This window comes from Schistocerca gregaria, chromosome 2 (assembly GCF_023897955.1).
Source record: "Schistocerca gregaria isolate iqSchGreg1 chromosome 2, iqSchGreg1.2, whole genome shotgun sequence".
Classification (NCBI taxonomy): Eukaryota; Metazoa; Arthropoda; class Insecta; order Orthoptera; family Acrididae; genus Schistocerca; species Schistocerca gregaria.
The window spans coordinates 638,756,808-638,775,172 of record NC_064921.1 but is presented as its reverse complement, the minus strand read 5'-3'; the positions used below and the strand labels follow the sequence as shown (position 1 = coordinate 638,775,172).

The 18,365-nt window shown below is 42.5% G+C and overlaps 1 protein-coding gene across 1 annotated transcript in view; it reads left to right on the top strand.

Moving 5' to 3' along the window:
• The window catches only part of LOC126334681 (esterase E4-like), a 178,367-nt gene extending 160,906 nt beyond the window's left edge, over nucleotides 1-17,461 (top strand). Inside the window, exon 12 of the mRNA XM_049997157.1 lies at nucleotides 17,137-17,461. Within this exon, the coding sequence (XP_049853114.1) occupies nucleotides 17,137-17,305 (169 nt within the window). The 3' untranslated portion in view covers nucleotides 17,306-17,461. The remainder of the gene's footprint in view (nucleotides 1-17,136) is intronic.
• Nucleotides 17,462-18,365: the final 904 nt, after the last annotated feature.

Below are 18,365 nucleotides of genomic sequence, written 5' to 3'. Positions count from 1 at the left end.
TTAATGGGAAAAATCGTCCAAAACTGACGGTTGCTCAGCGAGTAATTAAGAGATGGATGTTGGGAATTATTGGCAGAAACAGGTGAAACAACAAATGGATCATAGAACAGATTGCAGTGAAAGAACGCAATTGTCACTATAACAAAAACTAAATGGAGATTAACTGAATAAATAATTAGGTGACGAATTATGAACTAAAGAAGTACTTTGCAAGGTTCTAGGAGGTTAGAAAAGACCGAGACATCGACCAAATGGAAGGTGGGCAGATTTATTTATTCTGTCGTAAGTATCAAACGTGAGTGTGTGACATACATGCATACACACTTACAGGGTGACACAGAAAACGGGAATGTTTGAAATCAGTAGTGGTAGACATGGGCGGGTGGCAGCACTGCGGGTTCTCGACAGTTAGCGAATAAACAGTCCTCCATTTCAGTAATCATGGATCAGAAAAACGGACAACAGCGTGCGTTAGCCATAAAAATGTTTTATAAAAACAATAATAGTTTCGTAGCGACGCAGAGGGAGTTTCGACGTTTTTATAATTTAGGACGGCATGATGCCGTTCCGTCGAAACACACGATAAAATGCTGGATTAATAACTTTGAAGAGACTGGATCTGCCCTCAAGAAGAAACCAACAGGACGACTAAAAAGTGTGCGTTCTCCAGCGAACATTGATGTCGTACGCGAGTCTGTGTTACGGAGCCCACGGCGTTCAATTCGTAAGCATGAAGCAGTGGTTACAATGTCCCAGGAGAGTGTTCACAGAATTCTTGATCTTGATTTACTAACTACAGATACGGGAATAACTGAAGGACAACGATTACCGTCTAATATTAGGATTCTGTCAACAAATGATAACAAAAATAAACAACGACGATGAATTTCTAAACCAACTGTCGGTGTCAGGTGAGAGACATTTTCATCTCACAGATTATGCGAATAAATAAAACTACCATTACTGGGCAAACAAAAATCCTAATGACGTTCATGAGCGCCCTTTATACGCTAGTAAAGTGACAAGTACAGTGTGGCGTTTCATCATATGGGATTATCAGATCGTATTTTTTCGCAAATGAACTGGGAAAAACAATAACTGTCAATTCCGGTCGTTACGTGGAGATGTCACGAACTTCCGTAACACCTGCATTGTATAACTTTCCAACCGTTCAAGAAGCCTGGTTTCAAAAGGACGGAGCGACATCACACACTACACGGCAGTTAATGACATATGTGCGAGAATTGTTTGGCAGCCATGTGATATCACGATTCTGCAACATTCTCTGGCCCCCTAGATCACCAGATTTATCAGTTTGTGATTTTTTCTTGTGGAGCTACCTCAAGAAAAAAGTCTACACGACTCGACCAAGAACTCTGGATGAGTTACAAAGGATAATTCGGGATGCAATTCACAGTATTGCAGCTGAGAGGTTGCAGCAGTCAATGAGGAATCTTAACAGCGAATTTCACAAATGTATTCGTACAGGAGAACGCCATCTAAAGGACGTAATTTAAAAAAAATGACAAATGCCATCAGTGTTTTGTAAATGGCGAAATTGAAAGGTTTCAATTACTATGAATGCTATTTCTTTCCTTCATCGCTTGTAGTTTTATAGGATTGTGGAAATGTTCTCGTTTTTCTATGTCCCCCTGTACATATACATACGTAATGAACAACGGAACGTGCTTTCTTTCGGCATTTTGTATTTGCAACAGTTACAGGGAATATAGGAGTGTTACATACTACGTGTGTTTTGATTTCCTGTTGGGGGTGTGGACGCAAGCCCACTTAGTTTTTTATATGTCCGACGGACTGCCGAGACGACTGTGGGAGAAGGCCATGACGTAATGCAGTTCCCTCTTCCACCTGGCCACGTTTATTGCAATCTGACGGTGGGTACGGGAAGAGCTGCAGCTGTTTTTTGGCATGCCTCACCATGCTGCGTCCACGGCGATGCATGTGAGAAGGGCTGTGCACCGATTGCCGACCTCTAGCCGCGGCATCAGCCACTATGCAAAAAAAGACGCACACCGTTCTTCGCTGGCATGCAGAGCAAGATTATTAATGTCAAAATCAGTTGTTACGACCACCTTTCAGTGAGTGTGAATATTGCTCAAAGTGTTGTGCGGAAAAGCAAAACGTCAGTTATGCAAATATTTTGAGAAATATTTGCTGTACCGTATGCTGCCAGTGTCACGCGCTACTGTAGAGGGAATCTCTGTATGCTCGCAGCCTGTGGTTCAAATGATTCAAATGGCTCTGACCACTATGGGACTTAACATCTGAGGTCATCAGTCCCCTAGAACTTAGAACTACTTAAACCTAACTAACCTGAGGACATCACACACAACCATGCCCAAGGCAGGATTCGAACCTGCGACCGTAGCGGTCGCGCGGTTCCAGACTGAAGCGCCTAGAGCCGCTCGGCCACACCGGCCGGCCAGCCTGTGGTGGCTGTCACTCGAAGTCGGGTCGCAGCATGATCAGGTCTAATGTCTTCTGTCTCGGGTTCTTCGGCCGACATTCATCTGATGATTTTACTGATGTTTCGCCATCACGAGTGGCTGGCATTGTCAAAGCCTCACCTTCCATTGCCGGTGGTGAACTGGAGCCGAGCTCGCGGCCGCAGACTATATGTACCTGACGCGCCAACGACCGAGGGCTTCTCCGCGGTCATTTCCGGTGCGGTTCTCCTCTTCCTACCTGCGACGGTCGTTCGCTGCAGTACGGGAAGCCAGGATCCGTTTACCTTAAGGCTTTCCTCTTTCTTGTTGAAGCTGTTCGCGTGTTTTTGTATTTCTACACCTTCTCTGAACAAGCTGGTATGGTAGTGCTTCTCTACAGCCAGAACTTCAGTGTCGGCGAATTTTATTACGTGGTCAGTCTCAATCTGTGTGTTCTTTATACAGGCACTGAACTTGGCCACTTTCAAACCTAAGGTGTGGTACAGATACGTCGAAGATACTATCGTTGCGTGGAGCCATGGTGAAGAACAGCTCGGTGACTTCCTACGACACTTGAACAGCCTCCATGCCAACATAAAATTTACCATGGAAGTATAAAAAGGACAAAGAACTGCCATTTTTAGATATGCTGATCACAAGGGGTGCAGAAAATTTGGGACACAGCGTGTATCGAAAACCGACACACACGGACGATACCTGCACAGTCTATCCAACCACGACTCCAACCAGAAAAGAGGCACTATTAATATGCTCATAAAGCGAGCAGGACGAATATGTGAACCGCAGCACCTCAGACGCGAAATGCAACATCTGGAAAGTTTTCTGAGGATCAATAGGTACTCCACAAATTATATTAGAAGTGTAACAGAGGCAAATACTCAGCGAAGTAAAGAATCAGAAAAAGATATTTCCGGAACGGCCTTTCTGTCATACTTTGCCCAGAGTGACGGACAGAATCGGCCGTTTATTGCGCAAATACGGCGTAAAGACGATTTTCAAACCGACAAGGAGATCAAATAGTGCCTCAGATCGGCAAAGGAAAAAAGGGACCTACTTGCAATGTCGGGAATATACCGTATACCATGCACATGCGGAAAACATTATGTCGGAATGACTGGACGATCAATCTACACCAGGATCTAAGAACATTAGCGACATTGCAGGTTGGGGCAGGTCCAGAAATCGGCCGTGGCAGAGCACGCACTGAGTGAGACCGACCACGTAATAAAATTCGCCGACACGTAAGTTCTGGCTGCAGAGAAGCACTATCACACCAGCTTGTTCAGAAAAGCTGTAGAAATACAAAAACACCCGAATAGCTTCAAGAAGAAAGACGAAAGCCTTAAGGTAAACGGATCCTGGCTTCCCGTACTGCAGCGAACAACCGTCTTAGGTAGCAAGAGAACAAGCGCACCGGAAATGACCGACGAGAAGCCCTCGGACGTTGGCGCGCCAGGTACATATAGTCTGCGGCCGAGAGCTCGGCTCCAGTTCACCACCGGCAATGGAGGGTGAGGCTTTGACAATGCCAGCCACTCGTGCTGGCGAAACGTCAATAAAATCATCATATGAACGTCGGCCGAAGAACCCAAGACAGAACCGAACAGGCAGTTTGTCAACAAGTGGCCAGGATAGACAGATGTTGTGACCTGCTGATGTCCCCTACAGTCGTGTAAACAAATAAAATAGCATTCCTACCCTACTGCACAGCTGATGAAACGACTTCAATTGTGATGCAGGACTTTTTGGTTGTAGCTATCTCAACAAATGTCTCAGTATGTAACATTTGTTTATAAAAATAACAGTTCTTCTCCTGTGCCATCCAATATACACACACTGTGGTAATTGTTTAAACATTAAAGTTCTCATATTTACGGTAATCTTCATATGTTTTCACTTCACGACCTTGTAACGTAGTTGAATGGGTAGCTGCTGTACACTGGAAAGTAGCTGCATGCCCTTTTTCTTACCTACATGTGAAACTCTTGTCACTCTGTTCATCCCCGAGCCCTACAAGGCACCTGATGCTTTTACGTTGGCTGATATGTTCGCTGGTACCCATTCTGTTAAAATAATGAGAACATAACACAGTTACCAAACCGCAATCAGACGTGAATTTCGTAAACATTTGTCGTCATATACCTCTGGAAATTTATAAAGGGTTTGTGTCACTCAGAATCGATGTCTTATTTGGTGTAAACGGTATACTAATGTGCTTCTAAGAGGATCTTCATTTGTGTGGTCCATACTATCCAATTAGAACTCTTCTCAGAAATGGCTACTGTTAAAATTTAATTCGCACCAAAGCCTGCATACTACAAAAAAAACCGCGCGACTGCTACGGTCGCAGGTCCGAATCCTGCCTCGGGCATGGATGTGTGTGATGTCCTTAGGTTAGTTAGGTTTGAGTAGTTCTAAGTTCTAGGGGACTGATGACCACAGATGTTAAGTCCCATAGTGCTCAGAGCCATTTGAACCATTTGAACTACAAAAAAAATTCGATGTTAGTTAAAGAATGTAACATCAGATATCAAAAACTATGTGGTCATTGCAACCCTTTTACGGTTACTGTACAGAAGTTTCAGCGCACTAAAGTTTGTGACCATAGTGTCTGGAGATCTCTAGGGGAGAACTTTTCTAGGTGAATGTATGTTAGGAGCTGCAATAGATTTCATACACGGGAAGGTTACAGCATCGGTTTCCAGACGACAGAAAGGCCAGAAATCATCCAGTTCTACAATTAGACCACGTGTAAATGTAAAATTGTGTAGCCTTAGAAATGCATCTGAAAGCTGTGTCGCCATATTGATCACACCGGGTGTGCTAGGGTACACATTCTGTATCAGATAAATTTTCTAGTTATGACAACCATTAGGTTTCCTTTATATTTTAAACTTAGGTAAGAGCATTTTAGAATTTATTATCATTTTAAACTTAGGCCATGTGAACATTATTCTTAATTTCCCACTATTTTAAACTTACAGCTTGTGAGTTCTTTGAATATTCCACCATTTCAAACTTAGGCTTCCTGGCGTGAGGGAATTCGTTTCGAATCTGACATCAGAGAGGGGTTAAACATGCAGACTGCACTGTTCTCTAAACTTAGACCAAGTGACCTGACAAACGTGCAGGCTGGCTGTCACACAATAGGGAAAATCTAATAACCATGCAGGCTGGCTCTGTATTCCGTGGTCCGTCATCTTAGATTTTAGACAGTACGACACTTGCACATCTTGCATTTTTTTTATTTACCGCCAATATACACTTAGGACAAGCATACTAGTTTCACATTGCTGTCATAGGAGTAGGGGATAACCTTGCCTGCTTCGGATTTCCCAACATTCCATACATAGGGAAACTGGGCATTGTCAGAGGGTGGAGGAAGGGGAGAATTTTGTCAACAGTGCATGATATCATCAGTGATGTCACAGGGAAAAAACTGGCAACAGTGCAGAGTGGTCTAGAACCAGCCAATGGGCAGTACTTCCCATGACCCATATTTAGTCATTTCCTATGTGAAACATTGTCAAACCATTTTGGAAGTGAATGCAGTTTTCCTGAAGAACAGTTTTTCAATGTGGATGTTTTCATTCTTTGCTGCTAATAACATGTTGTAACTTATTTGTATTTATTAATTATTTATTCATAGAATATCACCTTGTTCCCTACGGTTCTTCTAGTTTTATCGTAACTATTGAGAGAAGAATTACAACCACAGAAGAGATGCTTTAAATTTATTCCTGTGTTTGTCAATTGGAAACTCTTTTGTCATAATATAAATGTGTCCAGAAATGATTGAGAAGTACTGGTTGTGATGTCAGAGCAAAATGAAGTTCTTGTGGTTCATAATTCTTGAATAGTGATGTTTATGTAGTATTAATCAAGTCTGAAAGCGAAATCCCTTAGAACTCTGAGGGTCTTCACATGGCCCAGAAAATGAATATCCGAAATGCAGCATTTGCTCGATTCCACTTTTATTATTACGGCACTTACGTGCACGTGTCTACGACTTCATCTCACAATCAAGACAAGTGCCGCAGTGCAGTACGAAATAATTAGACTGAACGCAGAAATTTTCTAAACGATTTTCAACTTCTCCACTCTAACGTGTCTTGTCCTATGTGTGTAAACTACTGAACCAGTGGTTGTTGTCGACAGCAGCTCCTCGATATTCAGCACATACGGCAATAACTTGGGTTCCACGTTGCTAGCAAGAGTACGACACAGCCTCTAATGTAGGGACATTGACAGAGATTCGCTCGACAAGCGTGACATGCCACGTTATTCCTTTAGATATCACTACAGTGCCTATTTAAGAGATCTGTGTATAATGCAAAAAAAGTCGGTGTACTTAGGATATGAGTTTCAAGTTGTATTTTGTTATGTGATGAATGAGGAACGAGGTTTTACACTCCTTAGACGGAACACATTTTCTCTCGTTGCCAGTTTTTTCCTTGTTTGTCAAGGTTTCTTTTAAAATTGGTCTTTATTTTTGAGTCAAAATCATATTTGTCGAAGCAGATGTGGTTTGATATATAGGTGTTGGGGAATGGATACAGGAAGGAGAAGTAGATTGCGTTAACGGCACTCAAGCAACAAATCAAACAGATGCAACGAGTTAATAATTCACATCACACGGAGAGCATGCTAGCTGTGATTACATTAGCTGTGGCACGTCATACGGCAGAGGAAGTGTTTCAACATGTACAGACCACAATACTGAACCTCTAATGACGTTCTAGATGCTAAACCTATCTAGAGGCTACCGCGGGCTTTCCCGTGTGTTAGCCCCTAATGGGAATTGGGCTTAAGAGCGTTTGACTTCTGGCCGCAGTCACTAATGTGACTGCATGTAAAGCCCTGAAAGCTCCAATGGTGGACATAAATAACTTTCAGATGTCGATCGTAAATCTTTACCCTCGACTCGCAGTGACTTGAACCATTTACATACTTCAGTCATAAGTATTGCGAATAATAAATGAATTGACGCCTCCCACTATGCAGTTTTTCTTCCCGCATACAAACTGATGTGTTGCTACAGAGTATTGCGAAAATGGAAAGTGCTATTGATGTGCGATTTTCACAGAATGGATTGGTATTCGGGGGCTCGTATTTCTAGCCAACAAACGGATTGTAATACTACTTAGAAAGTGTATTTTTTGTGCAAACATACAGTTTTTAAGTGGATCAGTGCCTATTGACATTAGCAAACTAAAAGTAGGGTAAATTAGAATGTCAGTGGTGTTTGTTGCACGATTCAGAAACACGTCGTTTACGAGATATCGTATTTTGAGAAGTTGCTAAATCGACACTTGTCTAATACCTGTGGTAGTACAGAGTAAAGAACAAAGTAAGTGCTCACAGTAGTCACGTGAATTCTGGTCAGTAACGAAGCTACTCACCATCACAGGTTGTGTTCAAAATGACCACTGGCAGTAATACACGCTTCCAGACTGGTATGGAACGACTACTGCAAACATTCTAGCATATTAGCGGAGACTTTCGAGCAGGCTGCTGTATATGTCGTTGCCTGCCATTGGGTGTAGTTGGTATGTCATTGTACACAGAGTTTTCAACTTTCCCCACAGGAAAAAGTCTATAGGCATCAAATTTGGGGAAAGGGACAGCCAGGGTATAGGTCCTCTGTGTCCAATCCAACGATTTGGAAACAGTTCGTGAAGACATGTTGTTCTGCGTGTACTATGGACTGGACAGCCATCACGTTGGTACCACAGGTTCCTCCCAGACTGCAGAGGAAGTTTTTCTAGTATCTGTGGAATATCTTCTGTTAGGATCTTCTGTTCAGTGTTTCATCTATGAAAATCGGGCCTATGAGCTGATGTTTCACTATCCCACATCATACGTTTACGCTCCATGGACGCTGACGAAGCCAATAGGGACTGTCAACACATTGAGAATGCGTGTTTCGGTGGTTTACCTGGCAAAGAATGGTAAATGTGGCATCAGCACAAAACAAGATACACGATACATCTGGAGTATCCTATCTTAGTGCCAATGTACAGAAGTTAACACGATTCTTCTAATCGTTTCCATGCAGCTCGTGATGGAGAGATGTATTATAGGGATGGACTTCCAGTCTTACTTGCGAGATGAAGGCGAAGCTCACCATCCGTAGAATCGTTGACAGAACCGACTGTGGCCTTTGGTACAGAGCCGAGTGGAGGATCTGATACCGGAGGTTCAGACGAATCTGCCACCATCTACGTTGCAGGTTCGTCTATTTTCGCGATAGGACGAAGGGTTTCCGGGTTCCACTAAATAGGTTAGGAGTCCACAACACGCCGGAAGGGGCTACATGGGTAGCAGGGGCTATGTGGAGGGGACTGGGCGGTTTTTTAGGATAGAGGGTCTCGGGAAAGCGCCAAAAAGGGCTTCAGCTCCAAAGGCTGCAGGATGAACACAGGAAGAGGGTAGAGATAGCAACAAGACGTGCGACCGCTACGATCTCAGATTCGAATCCTGCCTCGAGCATGGATATGTTTGCTGTCCTTAGGTTAGTTAGGTTTAAGTAGTGCTAAGTTCTAGGGGACTGATGACCTCCGAAGTTAAGTCCCATGGTGTTCAGAGCCCTTTTGCAGTACGATTTTTAAACATGTTTTGTTCAAAAACTGGCTCTAAGCACTATGGGACTGAAGTCATCAGTCCCCTAGACTTAGAACTACTTAAACCTAACTAACCTAAGGACATCACACACATCCATGCCCGAGACATGATTCGAACCTGAGACAGCAGCAGCAGCACGGTTCCGGACAGAAGCGCCTAGAACCGCTCGGCCACAGCGGCAGGCTAAACATATATTGTGCTCGAACATTATGCATCATTTTGGAGAAAACAGGGATTCAGAAAATATAGTTCTTGTGAAACACAACTAGCTAGCTCCTTATTCTCACGAAGTAACGAGTGCTGTCGACAGGGGACGTCAAATTGATTCGATATTTTTAGATTTCCATATCGCTTTTGACAGCGTTCCTCACAAACGATTTCTAGTTAAACTGCGTTCCTAAGGAGTATCGTCTCAGTTGTGTGAATGGATTTGTGATTTCCTATCCGAAAGGTTACAGTTCTTAATAACTGAAGGAAAGTAAGACGTAAATAATACCTGGCGTTCCCCAAGGAATGTTATTCAGCAGACCCTCTGTTGTTCCTGGTGTACATAAATGATTTGGGAGACAATCTGAGGAGTCCACTAAGATGGTTTACAGCTGATATTGTCATTTACCTTCATATAAAGTCATTAGATGGTCAAAAACAATTGCAAAAAGGCTTAGACAAGATTTCTGTATGGTGCAAAAAGTGGCAATTGATTCAAAATCATGTAAAGTGTGAAGTCATCCATATGAGCACTAAAAATAATCCGATCACACAAATCTAAGACTGTAAACTCAGATAAATACTTATGGATTACAATTACTACTTAGGGATTACAATTAGGAATAACTTAATTTGGAACGATAACATAGATTATCCTGTGGGGAAACCAAACCAAAGACTTCGATTTGTTGGCAGAACACTTAGGAAATGTAACAGCTACACTAAACAGACTGCTTACGCTACGCTTGTCTGCTCTCTTTTGGAGTAGTGGTATGTGGTTTGGGATCCACAGTTTTATGTGATTCACTCTGTTTATTTCCATGCCAGTTCCACTGATGATGAAAAGCTTTATTCCTTAAACAGCAAGCATTAGTCAGTATACTCGAGTAACCAGTACTTGCTGCCCTGTGCAAATTGCCCAAGAACAATCATATAGTCGCCATGACATTAGATAGTAAATCTAACATAAAAAGTAATTCCAGGAATAATACAATTTTAGTGCTAGTCCGTGTGGGTGCCACCAAAATAGCGCAGTGTTAGTTGTGGTAAATCATTATGCTTGCTCTCAAACACAGTGTGGAATGTTCTGGCAAATGACTTTTTTTTCTATGGCAGACTGAAAGTACTGTGTTTTGTTCATTAACGCTTTTAATCAGTTTGCTCTCCAATAGCTGCACTTCGAGTAACACCCACTCCGAAGCGACAGTACACTAAACACAACAGTCAAAAGACATTAGAAAAGTGTACACTCTGCAAAAATCCAGACACATCCGACTAGCATACTCTTTTTAACAAAACCATAAAAAATAATCGTTATCATTTGCAGTCGACAATTCAACTTACAGTGACCAAGGTACTTTTGGCAGAACCTGAAAACAACTCTCTTAGCCACACGTGCCCAAGTTGACTGAGACCCACCTTAAATAGATCAGAATTCGGTCTCCTTCATATACAGTGTTAATAGCTCAACTGTCATGTCTTACATAATAATAATAGTAAGTAAATTTCTTAAACAGACCGATCGTTCCCAAGTTCGCTATTCTGGTACAGAGGATATCAGTACTATTGTAGAGAGAAGAAAATTACGGAAATGACCATAAATGGTATCTGTGTTTCCAGTTTACTGGAACAACGCTAAACTTCTAAATCTAGTTCAAAAACTCTCAAGCACAAAATTATAAAAGCCCTTACTGATCTTCTAAGAAGTCTGTTAAACAACATTTTCTATATCTGTAGACAAAGATAAGAATGCTTGATTTTTATATTTTTATTCCGCCGGACCCTTATCGAGTTGCATGCTCAACGTCACTGGTCCTATAGAAGATATACTGTGTAATACCATAATGTGTAATATTATATGATACGGGCTATGTATTATGAGACATGTTTGTAATTATGCGTAATTACGTTAATTTATATAGAAGTTACTTATATTTTGCAGATATTTATGAAAATGTTTTATCAATTTTATCTGATTCACAGCTCGTCTACATAGTGGTATGAATGATGCTAATTGTGGTATAATGCCAGTTATATATTTTGTCCTCAAAGACGTCAATTACAGTGCTTCATGGGTATTGGTTTTTATAGTGTTTTCTACATCTACATCCATACTCCGCAAGCCACCCGACGGTGCGTGACGGAGGGTACTTTGAGTACCTCTATCGGTTCTCCCTTCTATTCCGCTCTCGTGTTGTTCGTGGAAAGAAAGATTGTCGGTATGCCTCCGTGTGTGCTCTAATCTCTCTGATTTTATCCTCATGGTCTCTTCGCGAGATATACGTAGGAGGGAGCAATAGACTGCTTGACTCCTCGGTGAAGGTATGTTCTCGGAACTTCAACAAAAGCCCGTACCGAGCTACTGAGGATCTCTCCTGCAAAGGTCTTCCACTGTAGTTTATCTATCATCTTCGTAACGCTCTTGCGATTACTAAATGATCCTGTAACGAAGCGCACTGCTCTCCCTTGGATCTTCTCTATCTCTTCTATCAACCTTATCTGGTACGGATCCCACACTGCTCAGCACTATTCAAGCAGTGGGCGAACAAGTGTGCTGTAACCTACTTCCTTTGTTTTCGGATTGCATTTCCTTAGGATTCTTCCAATGAATCTCAGTCTGGCATCTGCTTTACCGACGATCAACTTTATAGGACCATTCCATTGTAAATCGCTCCTAATGCCTAATCCCAGATGATTTATGGAATTAACTGCTCCCAGTTGCTGACCTGCTATATTGTAGCTAAATGATAAAGGATCTTTCTTTCTGTGTATTCGCAGCACATTACATTTGTCTACATTGAGATTCAGTTGCCATTCCCTGCATCATGAGTCAATTCGTTGCAGATACTCCTACATTTCAGTACAATTTTCCATTATTACAACCTCTCGATATACTACAGCATCATCCGCAAAAAGCCTCAGTGAACTTCCAATGTTATCCACAAGGTCATTTATGTATATTGTTAATAGCAACGGTCCTACGACACTCCCCTGCAGAAGACTTCTCTCCATTGAGAATGACATGTTGCTTTCTGTCATCTAGGAACTCTTCAATCCAATCACACAAGTAGTCTGATAGTCCATATGCTCTTACTTTGTTGATTAAACGACTGTGGGAAACTGTATCGAACGCCTTGCAGATGTCAAGAAACACGGCATCTACCTGGAGACCCGTGTCTATGGCCCTCTGGGTCTCTTCGACGAATAGCGCGAGCTGGGTTTCGCAAGATCGTCTTTTTCGAAACCGATGCTGATTCCTACAGAGTAAATTTCTAAAAGTCATTATACTCGAACATAATACGTGTTCCAATATTCTACAACTGATCGACATTAGAGATATAGGTCTATAGTTCTGCACATCTGTTCGACGCCCCTTCTTGTAAACGGGGATGACCTGTGCCCTTTTCCAATCCTTTGGAACGCTACGCTCTTCTAGATATCTACGGTACACCGCTGCAAGAAGGGTGGAGAAGTTCCTTCGCGTAGTCTGTGTAAAATCGAACTGGTATCCCATCAGGTCTAGCGGTCTTTCTTCTTTTGAGCGATTTTAATTGTTTCTCTGTCACTCTGTCGTCTATTTCGATATCTACGATTTTGTCATCTGTGCGACTGTCTAGAGAGGGAACTACAGTGCAGTCTTCCTCCGTGAAACAGCTTTGGAAAAAGATATTTAGTATTTCGGCCTTTAGTCTGCCATCCTCTGTTTCAATACCATTTTGGTCACAGAGTGTCTGGACATTTTGTTTTCATCCACCTACCGCTTTGACATAAGACCAAAATTTCTTAGGATTTTCTGCCAAGTCAGTACATAGAACTTTACTTTCGAATTGATTGAACGCCTCTCGCATAGCCCTCCTCACACTACATTTTGCTTCGCGTAAATTTTGTTTGTCTGCAAGGCATTGGCTATGTTTATGTTTGCTGTGAAGTTCCCTTTGCTTCCGCAGCAGTTTTCTAACTCTTTTGTTGTACCACTGTGGCTCTTTTCCATCTCTTACGATCTTGCTTGGCACATACTCATCTAACACATATTGTACTTTGTCCACTGAGCCTCAACACTATATGTACTTGAGACAAAAACTTTGTGTTGAGCCGTCAAGTACTCTGAAATCTGCTTTTTGTCACTTTTTCTAAACAGAGAAATCTTCCTACCTTTTTTTAAAATTTCTATTTATGGCTGAAATCATCGATGCAGTAACCACTTTATGATCGCTGATTCCCTGTTCTGCGTCAATTGTTTCAAATAGTTCGGGTCTGTTTGTCACCAGAAGATCTAATATGTTATCGCCACGATTGGGTTCTCTGTTTAGCTGCTCAAGGTAGTTTTCAGATGATGCACTTAAAAAAATTTAACTGGATTCTTTGTCCCTGCCACCCGCTATAAACGTTTGAGTCTCCCAGTCTATATCTGGCAAATTGAAATCTCCACCCAGAACTATACCATGGTCGGGAAATCTACTCGAAATATTTTCCAAATTTTCCTTCAGGTGCTCTGCCACAACAGCTGCGGAGCCAGAGGGCCTATAGAGACATCCATTTGTGTGGTTTAGGTAACGTATATAATGTCTTTGTTTCGTCCATTGATAATAAACGTATAAAACAGAAATACACACGAAGTGATATCTTTAACATTTGTGAGGACGAAATATATTACGAGTATTAGACAGCACGATTAGTCTCATTCATACTAGTGCAAGGGCGTGCTGTAAATCAGATAATTCACAAAGATCTGGAAAAAAATACTTTGATGATATCCAAATAAAATGAAAGTACGTACTACACACTCTAACGCAAATTATATAAATTTATAAACACGTTCTACTCCCAAACGTATTGCCTATATTGTACAATGTAATGTATTGTTTTACAATTTACGTTCCATAGGACCACTGACAATGAGCGTGTAGCTCGCTGGTGGTCTGGAGGAATAAAACTATAAAAAACATGCACGCTTGTCTTTGTCTATACAGGTATTATCGTTTATCAACTGCATGAAGGCTGCAAGATATGTTGAGTACAAAACATTTGTAATTCTAAATGACGTTAAGTAAGCAGTCACATAGTAATTAACTATACAAAAACTCTCATGTGAATTGTTGTTTCAATAAATATTTTACAATACAATTCAATTATTATTGTTAATGAAAGACGGAGATATTCTTATTGCCTCCATCAGCAATACAAAAGAAAGAAAGAGGAAAGAGAGAGACAGAATAATTGTATATGTATATTACTCTGTTTTCCTCTCATGCTTCGTATTCCATAGGAAAAGTTATCTGGTGTAAGAAAAAAAAAAAGAGTATAGATACATCTCAGAATAAATTAACAGTAACAGAGATGACATTTACTGCGTGTCACCTGGGTCTCAGATACACAAAGATATCGCACGGGCTTTAGTTAACGGCGCAGAAACACTGTTAGTACTGCGTCTGCGTATTCATGAAATACAAAAATACAAGCCGCCTTAGTGCAGCGCTCTCAACATTCAGCTAAAGGCTATACATATAAATTTTATAAAATGATCTGTTGTGCTTCATGTGTGCTCAAAACGTTTGCATCAAAACCCCTCAAATAAAGGTGCAAAAACGCCATATGCAAAGAGAAGAAATTCTGTATCACAACATTTGGGGGATAATGAGCGCTGGGCCGCGCGGGCTATCCGCGCTGTCTTAGGCGTCTTGTCACGGTCCGCGCGGCTACCCCCGTCGGAAGTTCGAGCCCTCCCTCGGGCACGGGTGTGTGTGTGTTGTCCATAACGGAAGATAGTTTAAGTTAGATGAAGCAGTGTGTAAGCTTAGGGACCACGACCTCAGCAGTTTGGTCGCATAAGATCTTACGACAAATTTGCAAATTTTTTACAATGACCGCTGAAATTTCGTCACTCAACTGTATGAAAGCTCTAAATTTTGAACGACTGGAATGTTACACACTGTTCAGTCGCGTTATGTGACCACCTGTCAAAACCCTGAATAACCAAATATAGCTGCACAGACCGCTGCGAGACATGCAAGAAGAGAGTTAGTGAGACTCTCTGGAAAGTACTGACAGGGATATGGAGACATTCCAAATCCGGTACCGTGTCCAGCCGCACTAATTTTCTCGGTTGAGGCTACAGATTCTAGATTGGGTTTAAACCCAGGGACTGGTGGTGAGGGAAGGACAATAAACTCATCCTGTAGCTCTTCGAACCACTCACATACACTGTGGGCTGCGTGACACGACGCGTTGCATTACTGGTAGATACCATCACGTCTAGGAAAAACAAACAGCATGTAGGAGTGGACAGGGTCCTCAATGATAGATGCATCCATTGTGCCTTCCAGAATAGCGAGATCATCCAGGCAATGCCACGAGAACATTGCCTAGACCATAATGCGCCCTCCTCCAGCCTGGATCGTCTCGAAAATGGAACGGCCATCTGTCCGATGGAGCACAAAACGTGGTTTACCTAAAAAGGACGTCTGTCGTACTCAGTGGACGTCAAGTTGCGGTACTGACGTGCAAATTCCAGCCTTCATCGCCGATGAACTGCAGTCAGCATGGGTGCATTAATCAAGCGCCTGCTGTGGAGGCCCATAAACAGCAACGTTCGCCGAACAGTCGTTGAGCAGACACTTTTGGCAGTCGCTTGATTCATCTGGGGTGTCAGTTACTCAACAGTTGTCCGACACGCCTCTGCAGCGGTTTACCTTTGTCACGTTTGGCCTGTGGTGCACCATAGCTGTCCTGGAACCGGTTTCGGATAGCGCCATTTTTCCATGCACGGTATACTTTAACCAAGGTAGCACGCGAACAATTTACAAACTTAGCCATTTCAGAAACCATTCCACCCTTGGCTCGATAGACAATGGACGACGGACAAATCGCACCATTTCAGCATTACAACGACTGAAACTTTTCCCACGTGCCCCTAACAAGCTTACATACCATCCATTGCTAATGCTACCACCTGCCGTCTGTGAGTAGTTACTGCACGTTGACTGACCCTTAGTATAGACAAATGTAATGTATCGCGAATACATAGAAAGAAGGATCCTTCATTGTATGACTGTATGATAGCGGAACAAACACTGGTAGCAGTTACTTCTGTAAAATATCTGGGAGTATTCGTTCAGAACGATTTGAAGTGGAATGATCATATAAAATTGTTGGTAAGGCGGGTGCCAGGTTGAGATTCATTGGGAGAGTCCTTAGAAAGTGTAGTCCATCAACAAAGGAGGTGGTTTGCAAAACACTCGTTCGACCTATACTTGAGTATTGCTCACCAGTATGGGATCCGTACCAGATCGGAGGAGATAGAGAAGATCCAAAGAAGAGCAGAGGGTTTCATCACAGGGTTATTTGGTAAGCGTGATAGCGTTACGGAGATGTTTAGCAAACTCAAGTGGCAGACTCTGCAACAGAGGCGATCTGCATATCGGTATGGCTTGCTGCCCAGGTTTCGAAAGGGTGCGTTTCTGGACGAGGCATCGAATATATTGCTTCACCCTACTTATACCTCCCGAGGAGATCACGAATGTAAAATTAGAGAGATTAGAGCGCGCACGGAGGCTTTCCGGCAGTCGTTCTTCCCTCGAACCATACGTGACTGGAACAGGAAAGAGAGGTAATGACAGTGGCACGTCAAGTGCCCTGCGCCACACACCGTTGGGTGGCTTGAGGAGTAGAAATGTAGATGTAGATGTAGAACATACGCGGCGGTCACATTAATGTAAATGGGCCGCGTACCATTGGGGGAAGGTCTGAGTGCAGTCTTCCCTGTAGCCTCACACTTGTTCCACTAGTCTAGATGTCGGCGCCGGCATCGCTGTGTGACCCTGCGCTGAACTGCCAACAGGAAGCCTTCGGCGAATGTGGGCGTGGCGTGGCCGCCGCACACAGACGACGACCCGGCGTACCTGGAGGTGGGCCGCGAGTTGCGGGCCCGCAGGGACCTGCTGCCCGCCAGGGTGGACTTCTGGAGGAGCGTCCTGCCCAGGCCGGCGCCACCTCACGTCTGCACGTAAAGCACTCCTGCGACGAGCGTTCTCTGAGATATTTATTTATTAATTTATATGTTGTACAGTGCTTTGTAAATAAACCCGTCACTCTTATCGATTTAATAAAGTGGTTCCATACCGCCAAGACTCAACAATATCACGCAGAAAACTGCACGGTGTTTCTATCCGATTTCAAGACTGAATCTCCCATATGACCGAAAACAAAAGTTTGGATAAATTTTATCTTACGATGTGGTTACAAAGTTTTTATTTTCAAATGAACCAACATATTTTACAAGAGTAGGGGAAGCTCATGTAGTATCAGATTGCGGACTGTATCAGGCAAGAACCGTATCTAAATTCGACCATCATTGACAGCACGTGTTACTTTACTGCAGAGTGAACTATGGAGGAATAAGGCCACTTACGCTATCATGAATCAAAACTACAGCGCATTTCGGAGTGACATCAAGTTCTGTTTCCAGTGAGTTTTCTGGAGCACAAACGTAACTTTGGAGTGTTGTGCTTTGTTTACAAGTAATTAATATTACCTTTCACAGTGTCTTTAGATACGGCTGGTATTATGCTCTGTATTGTAGGTCGCGGCAAAGTCTAGTCCAAGCAATAATAATAGCAAGTTCCAGATTAACAAGATGGGCATTAAGACTGAGTGAGTACAAATTTAAGGTTATTCACCGACCTGCTAAACAACATGTGAATGCTGATGCAATGAGTGGAAAACTCAATGTTTGTGTTACAAGAAGTCGAGGATAAGAGTTAAAGGCAGATCAAGAAGAAGATCCAAAATGCGAATTGTGGAAAAATGATCAACGTTTTGTCGAAATAGACAGATTATTGTACAAAATCACTAGTACAGGAAACCGCCTAGTTATTCCAGAGAGCATGAAAGATCAAATCATGAGAGAACCACATGATTCTTTATTATCAGGACATCGTAGTAAAAAAGCAACAAACAATAAAATAGCTCAAATGTTTTGGTGGCCGAGCCGCAAAGTTGACGTTTTCGAGTTTGTTTCACAACCTGATCCCTGTAACAGACGGAATCGTGTAGAAAAAAGTAGAGCAC